Source organism: Panthera pardus, unplaced genomic scaffold (assembly GCF_024362965.1).
Source record: "Panthera pardus isolate Hobbes unplaced genomic scaffold, ASM2436296v1 HiC_scaffold_8, whole genome shotgun sequence".
In the NCBI taxonomy this organism is placed as follows: Eukaryota; Metazoa; Chordata; class Mammalia; order Carnivora; family Felidae; genus Panthera; species Panthera pardus.
Window position 1 is genome coordinate 54,409,541 of NW_026527013.1, and position 20,589 is coordinate 54,430,129.

Below are 20,589 nucleotides of genomic sequence, written 5' to 3' on the forward strand. Positions count from 1 at the left end.
TTGCTTTTCTCACATAATTCTGGAGGGATCAGCCATTCCACTTTTGTAGCAATTCATTTAGCAGCTCAATTAGGACAGGGTGAGGTCTCTGCCTGTGTCTTTTGTCTTTTATAAGGAAAGCACATGTTTCTCCAGAAGCCCTCAGAAGTCTTCTACCTATAGCTCACTGCCCAAAACATGGTCACTTGGCCCCTGCTAAGAGCAAGTGCATCTAGGAAAGGAGCTTCTCCTGCCTCCTTAGTTAGAAGGTAGAAGGCAGAGGTGTTGGATATGGGGTGAATCAGCCAACAGGTCAACCATCAATTCAGCTTCCTTAGCCACCCCCTTTAGTTCTTTCAGACTCTGGGTCAAACCTTGGACCACGTAGGGTCAGCAGGATTCTCAGGAATGTGAGCTCAGGAACATAATGACAGCAAAGGCTGACCAAAGGTGGAGGCCAGCCCTAGCCTCACTGTGCTGTGCTTTTGCTCCGTGCAGGCTCTGGCCTGGCTACCAACGTGTGCCGGAAGATCACCGGCCAGCTCACCAGTGCCATTGCTCAGCAAGAGGATGTGGCTGTGCAGTTGGAAGCCCTGGACATCCTCTCTGACATGCTGAGCAGGTACAGGAGGCCACCCTGGGCAAGGAAGACCGGGAGAGGGTGGCGAGGGGACAGAGAGGCACTCAAATCCACAGAGCCGGCACTCACTGCACACCAGGCTCTGTGCTTGGGGTCCCTTACTTGTCCTGGCAGCCCTAGGAAGGAGAACTCCTTCGTCTCAATTCTGTAGTCTCTGTCTCTGCCCAAAGTCACTGTCAGCACCAAGGTAACAGTAAATGGCAGAACCTGGGGTTGAATTCAGGTCTCTCCAAGCCCTGAAGCCTGTATATGTTCATCCTCTCTCTCACCCCTTTCTTTCTCTTTTTCTTCTTTGGGGTGATATAGCTGAGCCTTTGTTTGTTTATTTTTAATTTACATCCAAGTTGGTTAGCATATAGTGCAATTATGATTTCAGGAGTAGATTCCAGTGATTCATCCCCTATGTATAACACCCAGTGCTAACCCCAAGTGTCTTCCTTAATGCTCGTTACCCATTTAGCCCCTCCTCCCACCCACAACCCCTCTAGCAACCCTCAGTTTGTTCTCTGTATTTAAGAGTCTGTTTTGTCCCCCTCCTTCTTTTTATATTATTTTTGCTTCCCTTCCCTTATGTTCATCTGTTTTGTATCTTAAAGTCCTCATATGAGTGAAGTCATATGACATTTGTCTTTCTCTGACTAATTTCATTTAGCATAATACCCTCTAGTTCCATTCACATAGTTGCAAATGGCAAGATTTCATTCTTTTTGGTTGCCGAGTAACACTCCATTGTGTGTATGTGTATATATATATATATTTATATATACCACATCTTTATCCATTCACCCATCAATGGACATTTGGGCTCTTTCCATACTTTGGCTATTATTGATAGTGCTGCTATAAACATGGGGGTGCATATGCCCCTTTGAAACAGCACACCTGTATCCCTTGGAAAAATACCTAGTAGTGCAGTTGCTGGGTCGTAGGGTAGTTCTACTTTTAATTTTTTGAGGAACCCCCATACTGTTTTCCGGAGTGGCGGCCCCAGTTTGCATTCCTACCAGCAGTGCAAAAGGGATCCTCTTTCTCCGCATCCTCGCCAACATCTGTTGTGGCCTGAGTTGTTAATGTTAGCCATTCTGACAGGTGTGAGGTGGTATCTCATTGTGGTTTTGATTTGTATTTCCCTGATGATGAGAGATGTTGAGCATTTTTTCATGTGCCGGTTGGCCATCTGGATGTCTTCTTTGGAGAAGTGTCTATTCCTGTCTTCTGCCCATTTCTTCACTGGATCATTTGTTTTTTGGGTGTTGAGTTGGATAAGTTCTTTAAAGATTTTGGATTCTAACCCTTTATCTGATGTGTCGTTTGTAAATATCGTCTCCCATTCCGTTGGTTGTCTTTTAGTTTTGCTGATTGTTTCCTTTGCTGTGCAGAAGCTTTTTATTTTGATGAGGTCCCAATAGTTCATTTTTGCTTTTGTTTCCCTTGCCTCCAGAAACATGTTGAGTAAGAAGTTGCTGCGGCCGAGGTCAAAGAGGTGTTTGCCTGCTTTCTTCTCTAGGATTTTGATGGCTTCCTGTCTTACATTTTAGGTCTTTCATCTGTTTTGAGTTTATTTTTGTGTATGGTGTAAGAAAGTGGTCCAGGTTCATTTTTCATGTCTCTGTCCAGTTTTCCCAGCACCACTTGCTGAAAAGACTGTCTTTACTCCATTGGATATTCTTTTCTGCTTTGTCAAAGATTAGTTGGCCATATGTTTGTGGGTCTATTTCTGGGTTCTCTGTTCTGTTCCATTGATCTGAGTGTCTATTTTTGTTGGGCCTGTATTTTAAATTGTATTGCACATTTTAAAACCATTCATTCACCCTTCAAGACTTGAGCACCTACTCCACGACCCAGAAAAATGTCAGGTGCTGAACTGGTACTGGGAATGTGGAGATGGAGGAGTCTGGGGCACTCCTAGGAAGGAGCTCACAGACACATAAACTAAGGGGAGTAAGAATAACAGTAAGGAAAAGAGCAGTCTTTAGGAGCTCAGAGGAGGAGCCCCTAACCTGGATGGGGGTAGGGAACCTTCCTAGAGAGGGTCCTGCTAGCTCAGCCTTCAAGGATGGGCAGGACTTGTCCAGTATTGGGTGGGCATAAAGGGGACCCTGGTAGGAGAGACTGCCTTCGGCCCAGAGGCTGGAGAAGACGTGGGGTCCTGGGGGTTGTACAACATAGGTGTGGCGCTCGGGTGTAATGTGGAGAGGGCTGGGCAAGAGCTTAGATCACACTGAATGTGTGAGGAGTGGGGTGGAGGTCAGGGCAGGGGTCCAGGAATGCCTTGTGTATATTTGTGTGCTTCAGACTCCTCTTCCTGTCTGCAGTGTGCATGGTAGATGGGAGGGGTTGAATGGGCAAGGAGACTGGTTAGGAGGCTTCTGCAGGTAGGTGAACTCAGGTTATATTTAGTAGATAGACTCCACAGGGAGATAGACTTGGAGTGGGTCAGGGGCAAAGACTCAAAGATGACACCCAGGCGTTTGGCTTTACTAAGTGGGGGCCCAGACATAGGGCCATTGGCTGTGGTGGGGTGCACTCTGGGAACAAAGAGCAGGTGTGTGGGGAAGAAGGTGATGGGTTCATTTGGGCATGTTGAATCTGAAGTGCCTGGGAGGCACCCATTCAACCAAAGACTCCATGAAGGCAGGCCCTAGGCTCACCTGAGCTCCCAGCACAGGCCCTATGACATTGTAGGTGAACAAATAAATAAATGAAATCCAGCGAGCTGGCCTGGATATGAGAGCGTGAGGTCAATGTGCTTGTGTGGAGTGAGAGAAGAAAAGGTCTCAGGATATGTGTGGGACAGAAAATGCACAGGCCTGTTTGGAGGTGAGGATAGAAGCTGCTGAAGTGAGCAGGGGCTGTATTCTACCTGCGCATTCTCTGGTTTTGCCTCTTGCCTTGATCTCAGAGCTCAGCTTATCCAAAGGGCACTGGAGAGCCATTGAAGGAGTTAGGTAGAGGAGTGACCAGGTCAGAGGTAGGTTTTAGACCACTGTGATCTCAGTAAAGGGGATGGATGGTCAGGGTATTTGGAGAGTGTGCCTAGAGGCAAAGCCCAGACTCCCAAGGAAATCAGCCTCACTGGAGACACCCAAACTCTATTACCATCAGGCCTTCTCCCCAGGCCAGGCTGGCAACCTGGACATCTGGATTCAACTCCTGGCCTTGTATTTCTTGGCTGAGTGGTCTTGAGAAAGTCCCTCCCCTCTCCTTCTCTTGTGTAATAAGAATAAATAATTACTCCACACAGTTGCAGGGCGCCTTTCCTTATACCAAGGCCAATTGGGTTGTCATAATTCTGGCGAGGAGGTCAGGAGAGGATTGGGGGAAGGAGAGCTGCCTGGCCCAGGTTGCCCTCTGGGTGGGCCCCGTCCGACGTCCTCTCCGACTCCCCAGGTTGGGCGCCCCTCTGGGTGCCTTCCACGCCAGCCTCCTGCACTGTCTGCTGCCGCAGCTGAGCAGCCCACGCCTGGCTGTGCGCAAGCGGGCAGTCGGGGCACTCGGCCACCTGGCGGCCGCCTGCAGCACCGACCTCTTCGTGGAGCTCGCTGACCACCTGCTGGATCGGCTGCCCGGCCCGCGTGCGCCCGCCAGCCCCGCCGCGATCCGCACTCTGATCCAGTGTTTGGGTAGCGTCGGCCGGCAGGCAGGCCACCGTCTCGGTAAGGGGGTGGAGTCCCTCTGTAAGGGGGCGGGGCCTAAGTGGGGAGATGCCGCGGGGCCTGGGGCGGACTGCAGCCTCGGTAAGGGGGTGTGGCTCAGGCAGGGTCGGAACTGGGGAGAGGGGTGGGGCCGGAGTGTCAGCCACCTCCTAGGTAAGGGAGCGTGGCTAACATCTCAAAGGGGGAGGGCGGACCTTGACAGGCAGTGGGTGGGCCCTGAGCTCCACATGCTTCTGAGCCTTACCTACCTGTTATGAGTCTCCCTGGTAATTATAAATCATGCCACCAAACTTAAATACAATATGTTCTATCGTCCTACTTTGACAGATATGCTATAGTAACAATCTATAAGCTGGGTTTGAATTTTTAAAAATTTTTACTGGGGGATAAGGTACATACAGTAAACTGCACTACCTAAAGTGTACAATTAGGTGTGTTTTGACCTATGTGTACAGCTGTGAAATTACTACAACAGTAAAGGTGCAGAACATTTCCATCACCCCCCAGAGTTTCTCTGTGCCCTTTTCCAGTCCGACCCTCCCTCTGCCCCACTCCAGGCAAGCACTGATCTGCTTTCTGTCACCAGAGGTTAGCTTTATAGAAATGGAATCCTGCAGTCGGGGTTGAATTTATCTTCAAGCACATCAGAGTTCTGGGCTGGAACAAGGCAGTGTGGGTAGAGTTGGCCACGGTCTACCCCTCCTTCCTCTCTGGCTCTCTCACTCCAGGGGACTTTATGAACACACATGGGGAACACAGGCTGAAGTCCATGCTCTGTCCACATCCTCTCTCAAACAACAGCTACCTGTTGGTCACTCTTGGGAGTATGAACCCAAGAAGGATGTCTGCACAGGGTCAGACTAGGGTTCATGGTCAATTGGGCAGGAAAATGAGAAAGGGTGTGACTGGAGAAGGGCTGGGACAGAACCCTTTAAAGAGGTGGGCACCTCTTGCCTGGTGCATAAGGGCAGTGCCTGCATTTCTGTTTTTCCCACCTAGGGCTACAACCTAGTGCAGGAAATAAGAGGAGGGCATGAATAATAGTTTCAACAACAGATGCTACTTGAGTGCCTCCCCTGTGCCAAGACTTAGGTGGAGCTCTTTATCTGCAACATGTCATTAATCTTCACAAAATCTCTGCCTGGTAGGCATTGCTGTCCCTACTGGGAAGATGAGTAGATGAAGCTCAGAGAAGTGTTGTGCTGTGTCCAAGGTTGCATAGGTCATAGGTGGCAGAGACGAGGCTAGAACCCACATCTGCTCAACTCTGAAGCTGCTGAGTTGAGTTTGCAGTGGCCAGGGCTGCAGGTGCAGGGACTAGCTGAGTGCTGTGGGCTGAGGGAGCCTGGGGATAGGTCTGTCCTGCCCTCAGTGATACACCTGGCTCTCTAGGGGCCCACCTGGACCGCCTGATGCCCCTGGTGGAGGAATTCTGCAACCTGGATGACGATGAGCTCCGGGAGTCCTGCCTCCAGGCCTTTGAGGCCTTCCTGAGAAAGTAGGTGCAGTACGGGTGCCAGGAGAGGGGGGCCCACGGTTTCTTTGGGAAGTTGGTGGGGAAGGGGTGGGACAGGATGCTGGCCTCAAAGCACTAAGATCTCAGGACTCACCACCGGGCCCACCTGCTACCCTGTCCTGCCTGTCCAGCAGAGCCTCCCCACTCCCACCCCAACAGATGCCCCAAGGAGATGGGTCCTCATGTGCCCAATGTGACCAGCCTCTGCCTCCAGTACATGAAGCATGACCCCAACTATAACTACGACAGTGACGAGGATGAAGAGCAGATGGAGACAGAAGACAATGAATTCAGTGAGCAAGGTGGGTGGCCAACTGGTCACTGGGGCTAGAAGGCGGAAATGGGTGCAGCTTTCCTGGGACACCCCCTCGGCCCCCCAGCCAGAGACAAGACCACATCTGGCACCTCCACCGTGGTCTTAAGCCTTCCTCACTCTCTAGCCCTGACCTCCATAATCTGGATTCCACAGGCCCCCACCCTCTGCACAGATCAAGGTAATGATAGTAATTCCTGTCATTTATTGAGCATCTACTGGTGTGCTGAGCATTTTCATTTCATGGTCATTCTAATAACCCTAGAAAACCAGGTGTTTATTATTATCCCCATTTAAAAAAAAATTTTTTTTAACGTTTATTATTGAGAGACAGAGACAGAGCATGAGCATAGGAGGGGCAGAGAGAGGAGGAGACACAGAATCTGAAGGAGGTTCCAGGCTCTGAGCTGTCAGCACAGAGCCCGACGCGGGGATCAAACTCACAAACCCAGCAAAATCATGACCTGAGCCGAAGTCAGACGCTCAACCGACTAAGCCACCCAGGTGCCTCTTATTATCCCCATTTTTTAGACAAGGAAACCCAGACTTAGAGTAGAGATTTGCCTGCGATAACACAGCTAGGAAGTGGCAAAACTGGGCTTGCAGTCTCCACCTCTATGCTGCCATATCTGTACCTGCTTAGTAACAGTTTCTAAGAGATGAAGCTTTCACCCAGCAGAGTGAAACTCTAGTAGTGGAATGATAGGTACTGGCAGGGGGAGAGAGATACCTGGATGGGGAATGGACGCAGTGGCTTTTTTCCGTTCGTGCCCATGGTCCTAGCTGTCACTGATGGCCCTGGGCCTGTAGGGCATTGATGGAGGCAAAGGACTTAGGGCCTGATCTCACTCAGGGTGAGATGGGATGGTAGGAGACAAGGTTGGACAGGCGTTTTGAAGCCCAAATGCCAAGCCAGGGAGGTTGAGCATTTTCTTGTCAGTAGCAGGGAGCTATGGATTTTTCTTCCTGGGTGGCATAGGGTGGAGATAACAAACAACGATCCATCCGAGGATATCTGCAGTGCTGATAGGACACATCCATGGGACCATCCACATGGCCCACTGTGGCTTCTCCAGATGTCAGTGCTCTGAAAGTCTGAGTCATCTGCAGAGCGGCACGGATAGAAAGAACACACTGGGTCTGTGTGTGTTACACACTAACTGTCCCTAGTTAGGACTGTCCCCTTCTTAGCCTCATGTGTGTCTCTCCAGATGTATGGGTGGACCTCGTGGGCCTGAATGTTAGCTCTATTGTTTCCTAGCTGTGTGTCCTCAGGAGAGTCTCTCACCCTCTCTGAGCCTTATTCTTGTCATCTATAAAATGGGGCTCAAAGCACCCTCATTCCTGAGGCGTGGTAAAATACTTGATGAGGTCTGTACTTGGAGAGTAGAAAGCTTGAAGAGTAGAAAGTCACACAAACACAGCTTTTCCTTGTTAGTAGTCCTGCTTGGAAGCCAAAATCCGGACTTGAGAGGCTGGGGCCAGAGGTGGAGGAAGTGAGGAGGCCAAAGGGAGGCCCTGTCAACTGTCGTTTCTGGAATCCCAACAAGTGAAACATCACACAGCCAGTTCTGAAACGAAAGGATGGGTTTTGTGCCCCAAATGGATTGTCTTAAACCCTCACTGATGACTTGGAAGTTAGTTTTGTCCCTCATGTAGGCAAAACAATGAAGGGTCTGGAGACAAAGGGAGGATTCTGGTTTAACACCAACTGTATCCCTGCTCATGTAACTTGGGGTGAGCCGTTTCCCCCCAGTTTCCACATTTCTACAGGGGTGAAATAATCCTTGTCTTACAAGATGGTTGTGAGGCTCAGATGAGGTTGTGGATCTGAAGTGCTTGGCACCACGTTTGGCACGCAGTAGGTGTTCACTAAATGGCAGGTAACATTCCTAATAGTGTGTAAATCAAAATTGAAAGATGAAACAGTCCTGACTCCCTCCTCCCTGCCCCCCTCTTGTCACTTCCCCATCCTGCGAGACAGCCTGAGTGGGGCCAGGACACATGGGTGTCCTGTTCATGCCCCAGAGAGTGAGGACGAGTACAGTGATGATGATGACATGAGCTGGAAGGTGCGCCGGGCAGCGGCCAAGTGCATGGCCGCCTTGATCGGCTCTCGGCCCGACCTGCTGTCTGACTTCCACTGCACCCTGGCGCCTGCACTCATCCACCGCTTCAAGGAACGCGAGGAGAATGTCAAGGCTGACGTCTTCGGGGCTTACATTGTGTTGCTGCGGCAGACACGGCCCCCAAAGGGGTGGCTGGAGGCCATGGAGGAGCCCACCCAAACAGGCAGCAACCTGCATATGCTGCGTGGCCAGGTGGGCATGCCTCCTCCTGTCTCCCATCCTTGCTCCTGCACTCATGACTCACCCTCCCCCCTGCTCACCCTTCCATCCCTCCACCACCGCACCATCTGTCCACCCAGTGAGATGTGTGCACTGAGCACCCACTGTGTGTCTGGCCCTGTGTTAGGTGCTGAGTATAGTGGGGAGCATGGCAGGTGAAGGCCTGGCCCCTGGACCACACAGGGTAGGGGCAGATGGACAACCCAAATAGGGCTTCCAGCCCCCTAAGAAGGAGTTTCAGTTTTATTCTAAGAGCCTAGAAGCCACAGGAGGGGAATTACAGGATCCCATTCCCATTTGAAGGAGCTCACTCTGGTTGCTGTGTGGGAAATGAATTGTCACAGGGAGGGAAAGAATAGATGCTGGAGGCCAACAGGAGGCCGTTGCTGCTGTCCAGGTGAAAGGAATGGCGCTTCGGGCTGGGGGTAGGGGCAAGAGGAGTGGTCAGACTGGAGGAGTAGTATTTGGGTCTTGATGTCAAATTGGATGTGAAGGGTGAGGGACAGGAAGGTGTCTATGTGAGTTCCAGGGTCTGGCTAAAACATGGGCTGCAGTTCCTTGACCTGGTGGAGAAGGGAATATCTAGAGTTCCATTCTGGACATTTAAGGTTCCAGGTCCTCGGATGCCCACGTTGAGGTCAGACAGGCGGTTAGCACACGAATCTGGTGTTGAAGATGGAGATCTGGGAGTCTTTGCTTCACTGGAATCTGAAGCTCAGTGAACAGATGGGCTCCTCTGGAGAGAGAATCTACCCAGGGAAGGGAAAGGGGCCTCCTTGCTTCCCCCTTATGGAGTGTATGGGTGAGAGCCAGACTGCCAGGCGACCTTGAGCAAGTCACTTAACCTCTCTCTGCCTGTTCCCTATCTGTAAAGAGCCCAGGAATAGTTCCTACCACAGAGGGTCTGTGTATGGAGCGAGTGATGGAAAGCTTGAGATGGAGTGATCCTCTCACACTGGGGGTCCTCCATGGGCATGTGCCCCAGCAAAGCTCCCCAGTGGTCGGTGGGACGCCCTGGTTTCCTGGGTGGTCACGTTTCTCCTTCAAACTGCCCACAGGTGCCTCTCGTGATCAAGGCCCTGCAGCGGCAGCTTAAGGATCGGAGTGTCAGGGCCCGCCAGGGCTGCTTCAGCCTCCTCACTGAGCTGGCAGGCGTCCTCCCTGGCAGCCTTGCAGAGCACATGCCCGTGTTGGTCGCAGGTAGGATGGACTACAACCAGGTATCTCTCAGCCTGGGCTCTTCCAGAACCCAGACCCCAGGCCTCAATCCCCATGGGTAACCTGTTCAGCAGCCTATGGTGGCTCCCCACTGCCAGCGGTGAGAACAAAGCTGGGGTGCAGGCCCTTCTTTCTGGTTTCAGGGGAGTTTCCTGGCCTTGTGTCCCTCAGCCCTGGCCAAGCCCTGATTTTTCAGGATCTGCAACATAAGAGCCCTGGGGCCTGGGTCCAGCTCACATGCCTGCCGGTGCTCCCCCCCCACCCATATCCAGAGATTGCCTGGGGCTCCCTAACCTTTGCACCCACCCCGCAGGCATCGTCTTCTCTCTGGCGGACCGTTCCAGCTCTTCCACCATCCGGATGGATGCCCTGGCCTTCCTGCAGGGGCTGCTGAGTACAGAGCCAGCTGAGGCCTTCCATTCACACCTGCCGACTCTCCTGCCACCTGTGATGGCCTGCGTGGCTGACCCTTTCTACAAGATCGCAGCTGAGGCCCTGCTGGTGCTCCAGGAGCTGGTGCGGGCCCTGTGGCCACTGGACAGGCCTCGGACGCTGGACCCTGAGCCATATGTTGGAGAAATGTCTGCAGCCACCCTAGCACGGCTCCGTGCCACTGACCTGGACCAGGAGGTGAAGGAGCGCGCCATTGCCTGCATGGGCCACCTCGTGGCCCACCTGGGTGACCGGCTTGGGGATGACCTACAGCCATCGCTATTGCTCCTTCTGGACCGCCTGCGGAATGAGATCACCCGGCTGCCTGCTGTCAAGGCACTGACGCTGGTGGCCTTGTCCCCGTTGCGGCTTGACCTGCAGCCCATTGTGGCTGAGGCACTGCCCATTCTGGCCTCGTTTCTGCGAAAGAACCAACGGGCGCTGCGCTTGGCCACACTGGCTGCCCTGGATGCCCTGACCCAGAGCCAGGGACTGAGCCTCCCTCCGTGTGCTGTGCAGGCCGTGCTGGCCGAGCTGCCTGCCCTGGTCAGTGAGAACGACATGCATGTGGCTCAGCTGGCTGTGGACTTCCTTGCCACGGTGACCCAGGCCCAGCCGGCCTCTTTGGCCAAGGTCAGTGGCCCTGTGCTCTCAGAGCTGCTGCGGTTGCTACGCTCACCCCTGTTGCCAGCAAGTGTGCTGGCAGCTGCTGAAGGCTTCCTGCAGGCCCTGGTGGGGACGCGCCCCCCGTGCGTGGACTACGAGGAGCTCATCAGCATGCTCACTGCGCCTGTTTACGAACAGGCTGCGGACGGCGGGCCGGGCCTGCACAAGCAGGTGTTCCACTCTCTGGCTCGGTGTGTGGCAGCCCTTGCGGCCGCTTGTCCCCAGGAGGCGGCAGGCACGGCAAACCGCCTGGTCTGCGATGCCAGGTCGCCCCACTCGAGCACAGGGGTCAAGGTCCTGGCTTTCCTGTCACTGGCTGAGGTGGGCCAGGTGGCCGGGCCAGGCCCCCAGCGGGAGCTGAAGGCAGTGCTCCTGGAAGCCTTGGGGTCACCCAGTGAGGACGTGAGGGCGGCCGCCTCCTATGCACTGGGCCGCGTGGGCGCCGGGAACCTGCCTGACTTCCTGCCCTTCCTGCTGGGGCAGATCGAGGCTGAGCCCCGGCGGCAGTACTTGCTGTTGCACTCGCTCAGGGAGGCCCTGGGGGCCGCCCAGCCCGACAGCCTGAAGCCCTACGCCGAGGACATCTGGGCCCTGCTGTTCCAGCGCTGTGAGGGTGCCGAGGAGGGCACCCGGGGGGTGGTGGCTGAGTGCATCGGCAAGCTGGTCCTCGTGAACCCTCCATTCCTTCTGCCCCGATTCCGGAAGCAGCTTGCTGCAGGTAGGGGCACAGGTGTGGGCAAAGGCAGTCCAGGTCGGAGGTGGGCAGTTTCTCCCAAGTGGCTCACTCACAGGGAGCTAATTCAAGTGACTAGATCTGAAGAGTCTTGGTGTGGATAAGGCAAAGGCAGAGAAGCCATTAAAAACACAGTGTTTCCTGAGACGTGTAGGCCCCCTCCTGGGGGCTCTCTGGGATAGAGGAGACAGAATCCTTAATACATCCCTACAAAAAATAAGTTTTTCATGATGCCGCCTTCATACTCCTTGGTGTGGACAGCAGCCTCATGCTCCAGGCACAAGTTAATAAAAGGAGTTCTTGGCCTGCAGGGAGTGCAGCTCTCTTGGGTTTGTTTGAGCCAGGAGCAAATGTCAGTATAGACTAGGTAGGACCGGGGGCCATACTCGTAGGGTTTGGGGAGGGTCCAGCAAAAACCAGGGGCAGGTTTTGTGTGGTTCGGTAAGGGCACGTCAGGGCTCTCTGAAACTCAGGGAGGAAGAAAGCAGACAGGTGGGGCTGTGGGGCTCTTGGGTAAGTGAAAGCCCCTGGGAATGAAAGGCCTCCAGGCCTTGAGCTGGCCAGCTGCTCCTCTGAGAGAGTCAGAGGGTGTATTTATTCACATAACGAAGGCAAAGTGCTTGGTATAGCATATGGTATGTAATTAATACTAAGTAAAAACTGCTGTTGTTATGTTCATGATCGCAGTTAAGCCATCACTGGGCTGCTGGGTTTTTAAGAAGCAGCTTGGTGGCTCACACCACTGCATGGACGAGAAGAACGTGTTGAGGACATTGCCTGTTACACTCACAGGGCTCTTTACAAGGAAGCTTGAGGGGCCAGAGTCTTAGGGTATGAGGAGCAGCCCCGCCATTTCCAAGCCCTGATTCACTTCTGCCTCATGCACCCTGTTGAACCAGTTAAGCGGTCACATTGCCTTTTTACCACCAACTGCCTGGAAGCTTAGAGCCAGACTCATGGCCTGCTTCCAGCAAGTTCATGGGACTTCCTAGGTGGCTCTCCCTGCCCTCACTCTAGTCTTCCTTTCACTTCCTTGCCTGTGTTTTTCCTTGGCCTCGTTTTTCTCATTAAAAAAAAATTTTTTTTATTAATGTTTTTATTTATTTTTGAAGGACTGAGAGAGACAGCATGAGCGGGAGAGGAACAGAGAGAGAGGGAGACACAGAATTTGAAGCAGGCTCCAGGCTCTGAGCTGTCAGCACAGAGCCGGATGCAGGGCTCAAACCCATGAATCGTGACATCATGACCTGAGCTGAAGTCGGAAGCTTAACTGACTGAGCCACCCAGCCGCCCCTCGTTTTTCTTATCTTAAATTCACTTAATCCTGTTCTGTTGTCCATGTCTTCATGAGCCACACTGAATCTTGTCATAAGCCAGTCAGGATAGAGAAAGAGGAAAGAACTGTAAGTCTCAAGTCAGTAACTCTTTTCCGTTTTCACACCTTGGGACCAAAGTGTAAACTTTCTTCTGACTCGAATGTAAGGGCTAAATGACGGAAACAACCTTAACCCCTCACTGTTGGGTGCTGAGGTAGAGAGGAGGGAGCAGCTGCTGGGTTCTTTGTTTCACCATAATGGGAAGTGTATTCCCCACCCCTTTTTCAGCCTCTATATTCAGAAAGCAAGCGGAAAAGTAAGTAACTTCTCCATTCCCAAGCTTTCGGGATGTTCTGAGTTCTGTTGGAATCCCCTTGGCCTTCAGCTTGCCTGGAGCACACCTGCCGCCTGCTTAGAGAATGCAGGCCTGAGGAGGAGGGCCCAGCCAGGGCTCAGATTCAGCCGTTGAATTCTGGATCTGCTGTGTAACCTTAGATATGAACTTAACCTTTCTGGGTTTTTTTCCTCATCTGTAAGTCAGAGATTAATAATGATTTTTATGAAACGTTTTGATTTATATTACCATTTATTGTTAATCAATAGGACCATCCTGAGGATAATATGTCTGAAAAGTAGAACGCAGCCCCAAGGCCTGAGCAAAGGGCTTTCTTTGGACTATGGATTGACCACTGTCTTGGGTTCTTGGTTCCCTGTGTGCATCCTGCAGTGTGGTTACCTGAGAACTGGCAGTTTTCCTCTCAGCCACCACAGGAGAATTTAGGGATGCATTTTAGACTGCCAAGGGGAAGGGCATTGACTTCACCAAAGATGGGTGTTTTGAATGGGGAGGGGTCCAGTTCTGTCTCCCAGGGAGGCAGAGAGCCTCAACACCTTCTGACCTGTGTCTCAGTTTCCACATCTGTAAAATGGGGGTGAGAAACCCTTAACTGTAGGTTCTAAGGTTGATTCAGAGACCCCGTCATTTACTGAGTGTCTAGGATTGTCCCTGCTGCTTACCAAGCTGATGCCTCTTGTCCTGCAGGTCGGCCACACACACGGAGCACTGTCATCACAGCAGTCAAGTTCCTCATCTCTGACCAGCCCCATCCCATTGACCCCCTCCTGAAGAGCTTCATCGGTGAGCACCCCCACTCCTCTACCCCCGGCCCTGCTCGTCCCCTCCTCCCAGCCTTTGAGTCCAGGCTGATTTTTCTTACACATTAGCTAAGGGGAGTCTGAGGCCCAGGAGGCTACCTCACCTCTATGATGGGCAGCAGGGCCTGGTTCAAATCCCTGTGCTGCCACTGAATTGCTGGGTGAGCCTAACATGCCCCTTCTTACCTCTGAGCCTCATTTCCTCATCTGTAAAGTGTAAGGGGGTAAGAACCCTTATCTGCAAGTTCTAAGTTGATTCAGAGGCCCCATTTTTTACTGGGGGGAAGGTACTCCATGAACACATAGTCTCTTACACGTGGAAAACCACCAGCCTCTCACGTGCATTGGCTTCGGTGGGCTTCAAGCTAGGTAGAGCTCTACTGGAATTGGGGAGAGTGGCTCCCAGCTCATACCCTGTCTTAGGAGTCTTCTGGACTTAGGAGCCCAAGCAGACTTCATTGGTGAGCCCTCTCTTTGGAACTCTGCAGGACTAGGCTCTTCCTAGAGAAGACAGACATTCACAGCTCTGAGCCCGCAGGCCTGTAACTGGATCACACTGGGAGTCTGGCCCTTCTCACACAGGCAGCACAGCCTGGTGGAATGTGGAGAGATTCTGAAGTCTGCCAGTCTTGGGTTGACAGCCTGGCTCTGCTACTCTCTGGCTGTGTGAGCATGGACAGGTCATCTCATCCCCAGCTCTAAAACGGGGGTGACGGGGTGCCTGGGTGGCTCTGTTAGTTGAGCATCCGACTTCGGCTCAGGTCATGATCTCACAGCTCATGGGTTTGAGCCCCATGTCGGGCTGTGTGCTGACAGCTCAGAGCCTGGAACCTGCTTCAGATTCTGTGTCTCCTCTCTCTGCCCCAACCCTGCTCATGCTTTGTCTCACTCTGTTTCTCAAAAATAAATAAATGTAAAAAAAAAAAAATTTAAAAAAACCGGGGGTGTTGGGGTGCCTGGGTAGTTCAGTTGGTTGAACGTCTGACTCAGGTCATGATCCCAGGGTCGTGGGATCAAGCCCCACATTGGGGTCCACACTGAGCATAGATTAAGTACCGCTTAAGATTCTCTCTGTCTCTCCCTCTGTCCCTCCCTCCCCTTCTCTAAAATAATATTTAAAAAATTTTAAAACGGGGATTCTGATACACACTTGCCAGGGCACTGTTGTGTGAGACCAGGGGTCAGCAGGTGTGGCCACACTCTGAATTGGAGAACATGTCTAGAAGCCACAGCAATATCAACAGCAACTTCATCCCATCCCCTGACCCAGTGGGCATATGTTGCCCCTAGTTCTGAATTCCCTCATCTTGCCTGAGCCGTCCATGGCTAGCAGTCCTAAGGACCTCTGCCTAGGTGTTTGTTTCTTGTTGTATGGTTGAACCACAGTTTTCGTGCTCTCACTGCATATCAGATATAAGGCTAGGCCCTTTGGTATACCTCACCGTAGTTCATTCTCCCTTGCTTGAGGGTCGCATGTTACAGATGAGGAGGCAGAGATTCAGAGAGGCGACTTGAACTCCAGTCTTGCCAGGTTCCCCACCAGGACACAGTAGAAGAGCCCCAGAGGTTACCGGCTCTGGATTTGAATCCTGCTCTGCTGGGAGACTTTATGTTCTTCCCAGGGCATTGTATTGGGAAGCACAGCATGGCAGTTTTCCCCATGACTGGTGATGGTAACTCTGATAACCTGATTAAGGTGGAGACTTCCAGGTTCTCCACTCTAAAATTACTTTTTCCTTTGGAATGAATAAGTATTTTTGAGTCTGTCAAAACATCCTGTCTATCAAATTTCTGCCCACCACATTTAGCATCCATTGTGGTTTCTTTCCTGATTCAGTGATTTCTGACAGTTGCCAAATGGTGACTTTTAATTTCAGCATTCCTTCCATATTTGTTAGATTGCTTTCTGTTCTCTGGAAGAACTTTTCCTTATCCCCCATTTATTTATTCATTGATTTATTCATATCGTTATAGACTCATGGGTTCCTGTTTTATTCAGTGACTTATAACTATTTACTGTCTTCATTTATTTTGATTCTTAAGCTTGTCTTAGATGTGGCCAGTGTGAGCCCTTCGGACTGGTTCCTATGTTCTGTTGATGTGTTTCCATCATCCTTTGAGCATATCCTTACTTTTTGGCACAGTAAGATGCCCTACACTTACCTTGAACCTTTGCTGCCTCAGCTCTGGAATCAGTCCTTTGTTCAGGGAGCCCTGATTCTTTTTAGTGGAGAATGGTACTTAGAATCCAAGATCTAGACACTAGGTGTGCTAATTGCTACTGGGGTGCCATTGCTTCAAGGTCCTCTTAACAGACAGAACTAGGAAGTATGTGAATGTGTGAATGTATGTACACAGACACACATGTACATGTGTTACCTGCTCTTCCAGTCCAGTACTGCAGGGCTCCTTCTAGCCTTCTTCTGTTCCATACCCTTCTCTTACAGGGAAAAGCCCAGTTCCTGCTGTCTACCAGATATTTATACGCTTAATCCTGGAACACACAGAAAGTAGACTGACAATTGCTAACTTTTATCTCTGTGAATAGTCAGTATCTGTTTATAGGTCTTTTGTCATTAGCCGGAGGGCAACTAGTCAAAATACTTTGGAAATTACTTGGGTGAGTTGTTTCATTCTTTCCTAACCTGGTGGTTATGTTAATCATTTGAAATACTGTTAGGATCGCAGTTTTTGTTGTTGTTTTTTGTTTTTTTAAAGATTCCGCTCATTCTAGATTTTCTTTATAGAGCAAATGAGACATTAACATAGTCCTTAAAAAGTCTATAAACTATACAGAAAGGTATATTCAGAGAAGTGCTGTGTGAAAGTATAAGTTTCTTTATCTCTCTGATCTTCAAGATCCTTATCTGTAATGATATCAAGTTAACGTTTATAGAATCCTTGCTCTGTGCCAAGCTTTCTGCTAGGTATTTTAGATAGATTAGGTATATTAGATAGACAGATAGATAGATAGATAGATAGATATCACTACATTTTAAATCTTGAAAACAGTCCTACACTATGGGTACTGCTGTTACCCCCATTTTATAGATGAGGACATTGAGGCTATCCAATGTCCCATAGCTAGGAAATAGTGGAACCTGGATTTGAACCCAGGCCAGACTCTAGTTCACATTCTTACTTGTGCTTTGAGGACTCATTGTGCCTGGTAAGAAAGTAGATGCTCAGAACACGTTTGCCCCCCTTCCGCCAAGTCTGCCCAGCTCACAGTAATCAGGTAACTGAGGTTGGGGTAGAGGTGATTTGTGTCTTGGCTGAGCCGTCCCTCATACACCCTCTCATCTTTCAGGAGAGTTCATGGAGAGCCTGCAGGACCCAGACCTGAATGTGCGCCGGGCCACTCTGGCTTTCTTCAACTCGGCTGTGCACAATAAGCCCTCACTGGTCCGGGACCTGCTGGATGACATCCTGCCCCTCCTCTACCAGGAGACAAAGATCCGCAGGGACCTCATCCGAGAGGTAAGGCCAGTGAAGGCCTGACTGGCGGAGCTGCGACAAGGATTTGGGTCAAGCTCTTCAGAGCAGGCACGTGGGCCATGTGGCCTGGGTCAAATGCTGCACCTCCACTTCCAGGTTGTGTGACCCTGGGCACATTGACCTAGGGACAATTTAATCTGCTCTGAGTCTGTTTCTCTTCTTGGGAAAAATGAGGAAAATAGTTCGTGTCTGCATCATAGGGTTGTTGACAAGATTCAATGAGTTATGTCCTGCAGCTTCTCAGGGCTGCTCCTGGCACACAGTTGGCACTCAGTAAATGTTGGTGGTTCTTATTATCGCTCAACATTCAGCAGGCATTCACTGAGCACCAGCACTGTGTCAGAGTGCCAGGATCAGAGCTGGATCAGAGCTGCCACTAGGGAGCTCACGGCCACCTAAAGGATAGAGACACCCATTCTGCCGATTATTTACTGAGATAGAGCCTATTTGGTGCAATAAGGATTTAAGGGGCACAGATTAAAAGTTAATTAACAGCTATCATCACATAGTATAATAAAAATGTCTTGGGGAGACTGGATGGTCACTCAGTTGAGCATTCATCTTCGGCTCAGGTTATGATCTCATGGTTCGTGGGTTTGAGCCCCACATCTGGCCTGCTGCTGTCAGTGCAGGCCCACTTTGGAGCCTCTGTCTCCCTATCTCTCTGTCTTTCCCCTGCCCATTCTCTCTCTCTTTAAAAAAAAAAACAAAAAAAAAAAAAAACCACCTGGCATTGCTGAAGAGGAAGCGACTATGTTTAGAGGGGTTAGGAAAGTTTCCCAAAAGAGGGGGCATTTAAGCTGGGCTTTGAGGGGTGAGAATGAGAGTACCATTAAGAACAGAGCCTTGTGGTTAAAAGCTTCAGAGACCCGGGCTTTTAATTCTAGTTCAGCTGCTTACTAGCTGTGTGTTCTTGGGAAAATTAATTAACCTTTCTGAGCCTTAGTTTCCTCTTATGTTACGTGGGGTTAATATAACACTGTCTTCCTGGGGTTGTTGTGATGCTTGAGTAACATGTCATTTGTCAAGTACTCAGCACAGTGGCTGGCACATTACAACTGCTCAGTAGACTATAATAATTATTGTTACTGTTATTATCAAAGGGCATTGCAGGCTGAGCAAAGGCAAGAGATTGGGGACAGAACACAGTACTGAACAACAGAGGTGGGGTGTGCAACAGGAACTAAGGGAGGTGTTCTTACACCCTAGAGTCACATCCCATAACCCTTGTCACCCTTCCCTCCTGCAGGTAGAAATGGGGCCCTTTAAGCACACAGTGGATGATGGGCTGGACGTGCGCAAGGCAGCCTTTGAATGCATGTACTCGCTGCTTGAGAGCTGCCTGGGCCGGCTGGACATCTGCGAGTTCCTGAATCACGTGGAGGATGGCCTGAAGGACCACTATGATATCCGGGTAGGATGGGCTCCCTGCCAAACCTATGGCCACCCTGTACGAAGGGGAGAGCAGGCACCACTGGGGCCCATTGCTTGTTTGTCCCCCACTCTCCACCCCGGCACCCCTATAAATAACTGCATTGTTCTTTTTCAATAAGAAAGAGAACCAGCCTCTCAAACACCTTTGAGGAGAGTCTACACTCTCCTTAAGCTCTTTGAGCTCCCCTTTGATCTTTGGGCAAGCTCTTTGGAGGACGGTTTAGCAGTAGCTAGAAAAATTTAGAATTGAGACCCACCTTTGACCTAGCAGTTCCATCTCTGTGAACAGAGCCTCTAGACTGACACCTAAAAACATGTTTGGAGTTTTATGTTCTAGATTGTTCTGAGAGTTGGGGAAAGCTGGCAGCTTCCCAAATGTCCACCTATCAGAAGCTCACTCAATAAACTGGGTACCTCTGGTCTTGGAATGCTAGCAGCATTAAGAAGAGTGAGCCAGGTCCCTCTGCACTGATGTGAGAGATGCCCAAGGCCCACTGTTGATTGATAAAAGCCAGTTTTTACAGGCATTTCCCCCATGCTTTTCCCTTCTTACCCCTTCTGGCCACACGGCCCTCTTGCCTGCCCTCCAGGGAGCACAGGACAAGGCCTGGGCATCAGTGCAACATTTGGACTCCTATGTCCAGGCTCCTTTTGGTGTTGAGGAGGGTGGGTTGAGGAGGGTGAGTCTGCACCACACCCTTAGAGAGTGGGTTTATGATGCCCACTCTACAGGGGAGAGGCCAGAGAGCTGTGTGGTTCCAGGGCACCAGCTGGGAAATGGAGGAGCCCTGGGTCACAGCATGTGCTGTGTGATGCCATGCTTTTTGCTGGTCCCCCTCCTTTGCTGTGGGTTGCGGGGGGGTCAGGGCAGGGTGGACATCCGGTAGGGATGGGTAGGGCGTGTAGAATTCAGACAACCATCCGTTATGCTGCATGTTTGTAGGAACTTCACCATTTTCGAAAGAGGTCACCATTATTCTCCTGCAGGCTGGACCAGAATTGTAGATGTGTTTAGTTGGCTCATAGAGCAGTTGTTGTTTTTTTTTTTTTTTTAACTGGGTGCCAGTATTTAAAAGTTGAGAGATTTTACATGAAAATCAGTTTCTTTTGAAAACAGTGCATGAGCCCTGGGCCACATTCCCATGGCCACAACGGGCTGGAGCTGACAGCTGCTGTCTGGAGTGTGGACTCCTAACTCCTTCCCAGTTGCCATCTGGCCCTCTTCACTCATGGACAGTGTCTGCCTGGCTCTGTAAGCATCTGAGCTTGAGAGTAGCCCCCTCCCTGGTGCTTCTTCTTATCTGATCCTCCTCAGCCAAGTGTAGCTGGCGTAGTGGGTATTGCCATTCACATTTTTTTAATGTTTATTTATTTTTGAGTGAGAGATACAGAGCATGAGCAGGAGAAGGGCAGAGAGAGAAGGAGATACAGAATCCAAAGCAGGCTCCAGGCTCTGGGCTGTCAGCACGTGGGGCTCGAACTAACGTACCACAAGATCATGACCTGAGCCTAAGTCAGACGCTCAACCAACTGAGCCACCCAGGCGCCCACTGCCATTCACATTTTATAGATAAGAAAACTGAGGCCCAGAGTGGGAGAGACTGTTGCAGGCCCCTGGCAGGAATTAGTGCTAGAGTTTGGACCTGAGCTCCAGGTATTGGTACCAGATCCTCTGATCTTCCCTG

At 50.9% G+C, this 20,589-nt stretch overlaps 1 protein-coding gene across 2 annotated transcripts in view; it reads left to right on the forward strand.

The window, feature by feature from the left end:
• CAND2 (cullin associated and neddylation dissociated 2 (putative)) overlaps window positions 1-20,589 on the forward strand; it is a 33,362-nt gene that overhangs the window by 8,145 nt on the left and 4,628 nt on the right. For both annotated transcript variants that reach the window (XM_053898430.1, XM_053898429.1), the window contains exons 4-13: window positions 478-601; window positions 4,010-4,275; window positions 5,668-5,773; window positions 5,951-6,093; window positions 8,133-8,425; window positions 9,511-9,652; window positions 9,984-11,486; window positions 13,860-13,955; window positions 17,283-17,452; window positions 18,720-18,884. In XM_053898430.1, coding sequence (XP_053754405.1) covers window positions 478-601; window positions 4,010-4,275; window positions 5,668-5,773; window positions 5,951-6,093; window positions 8,133-8,425; window positions 9,511-9,652; window positions 9,984-11,486; window positions 13,860-13,955; window positions 17,283-17,452; window positions 18,720-18,884 — 3,008 coding nt within the window. The remainder of the gene's footprint in view (window positions 1-477; window positions 602-4,009; window positions 4,276-5,667; window positions 5,774-5,950; window positions 6,094-8,132; window positions 8,426-9,510; window positions 9,653-9,983; window positions 11,487-13,859; window positions 13,956-17,282; window positions 17,453-18,719; window positions 18,885-20,589) is intronic.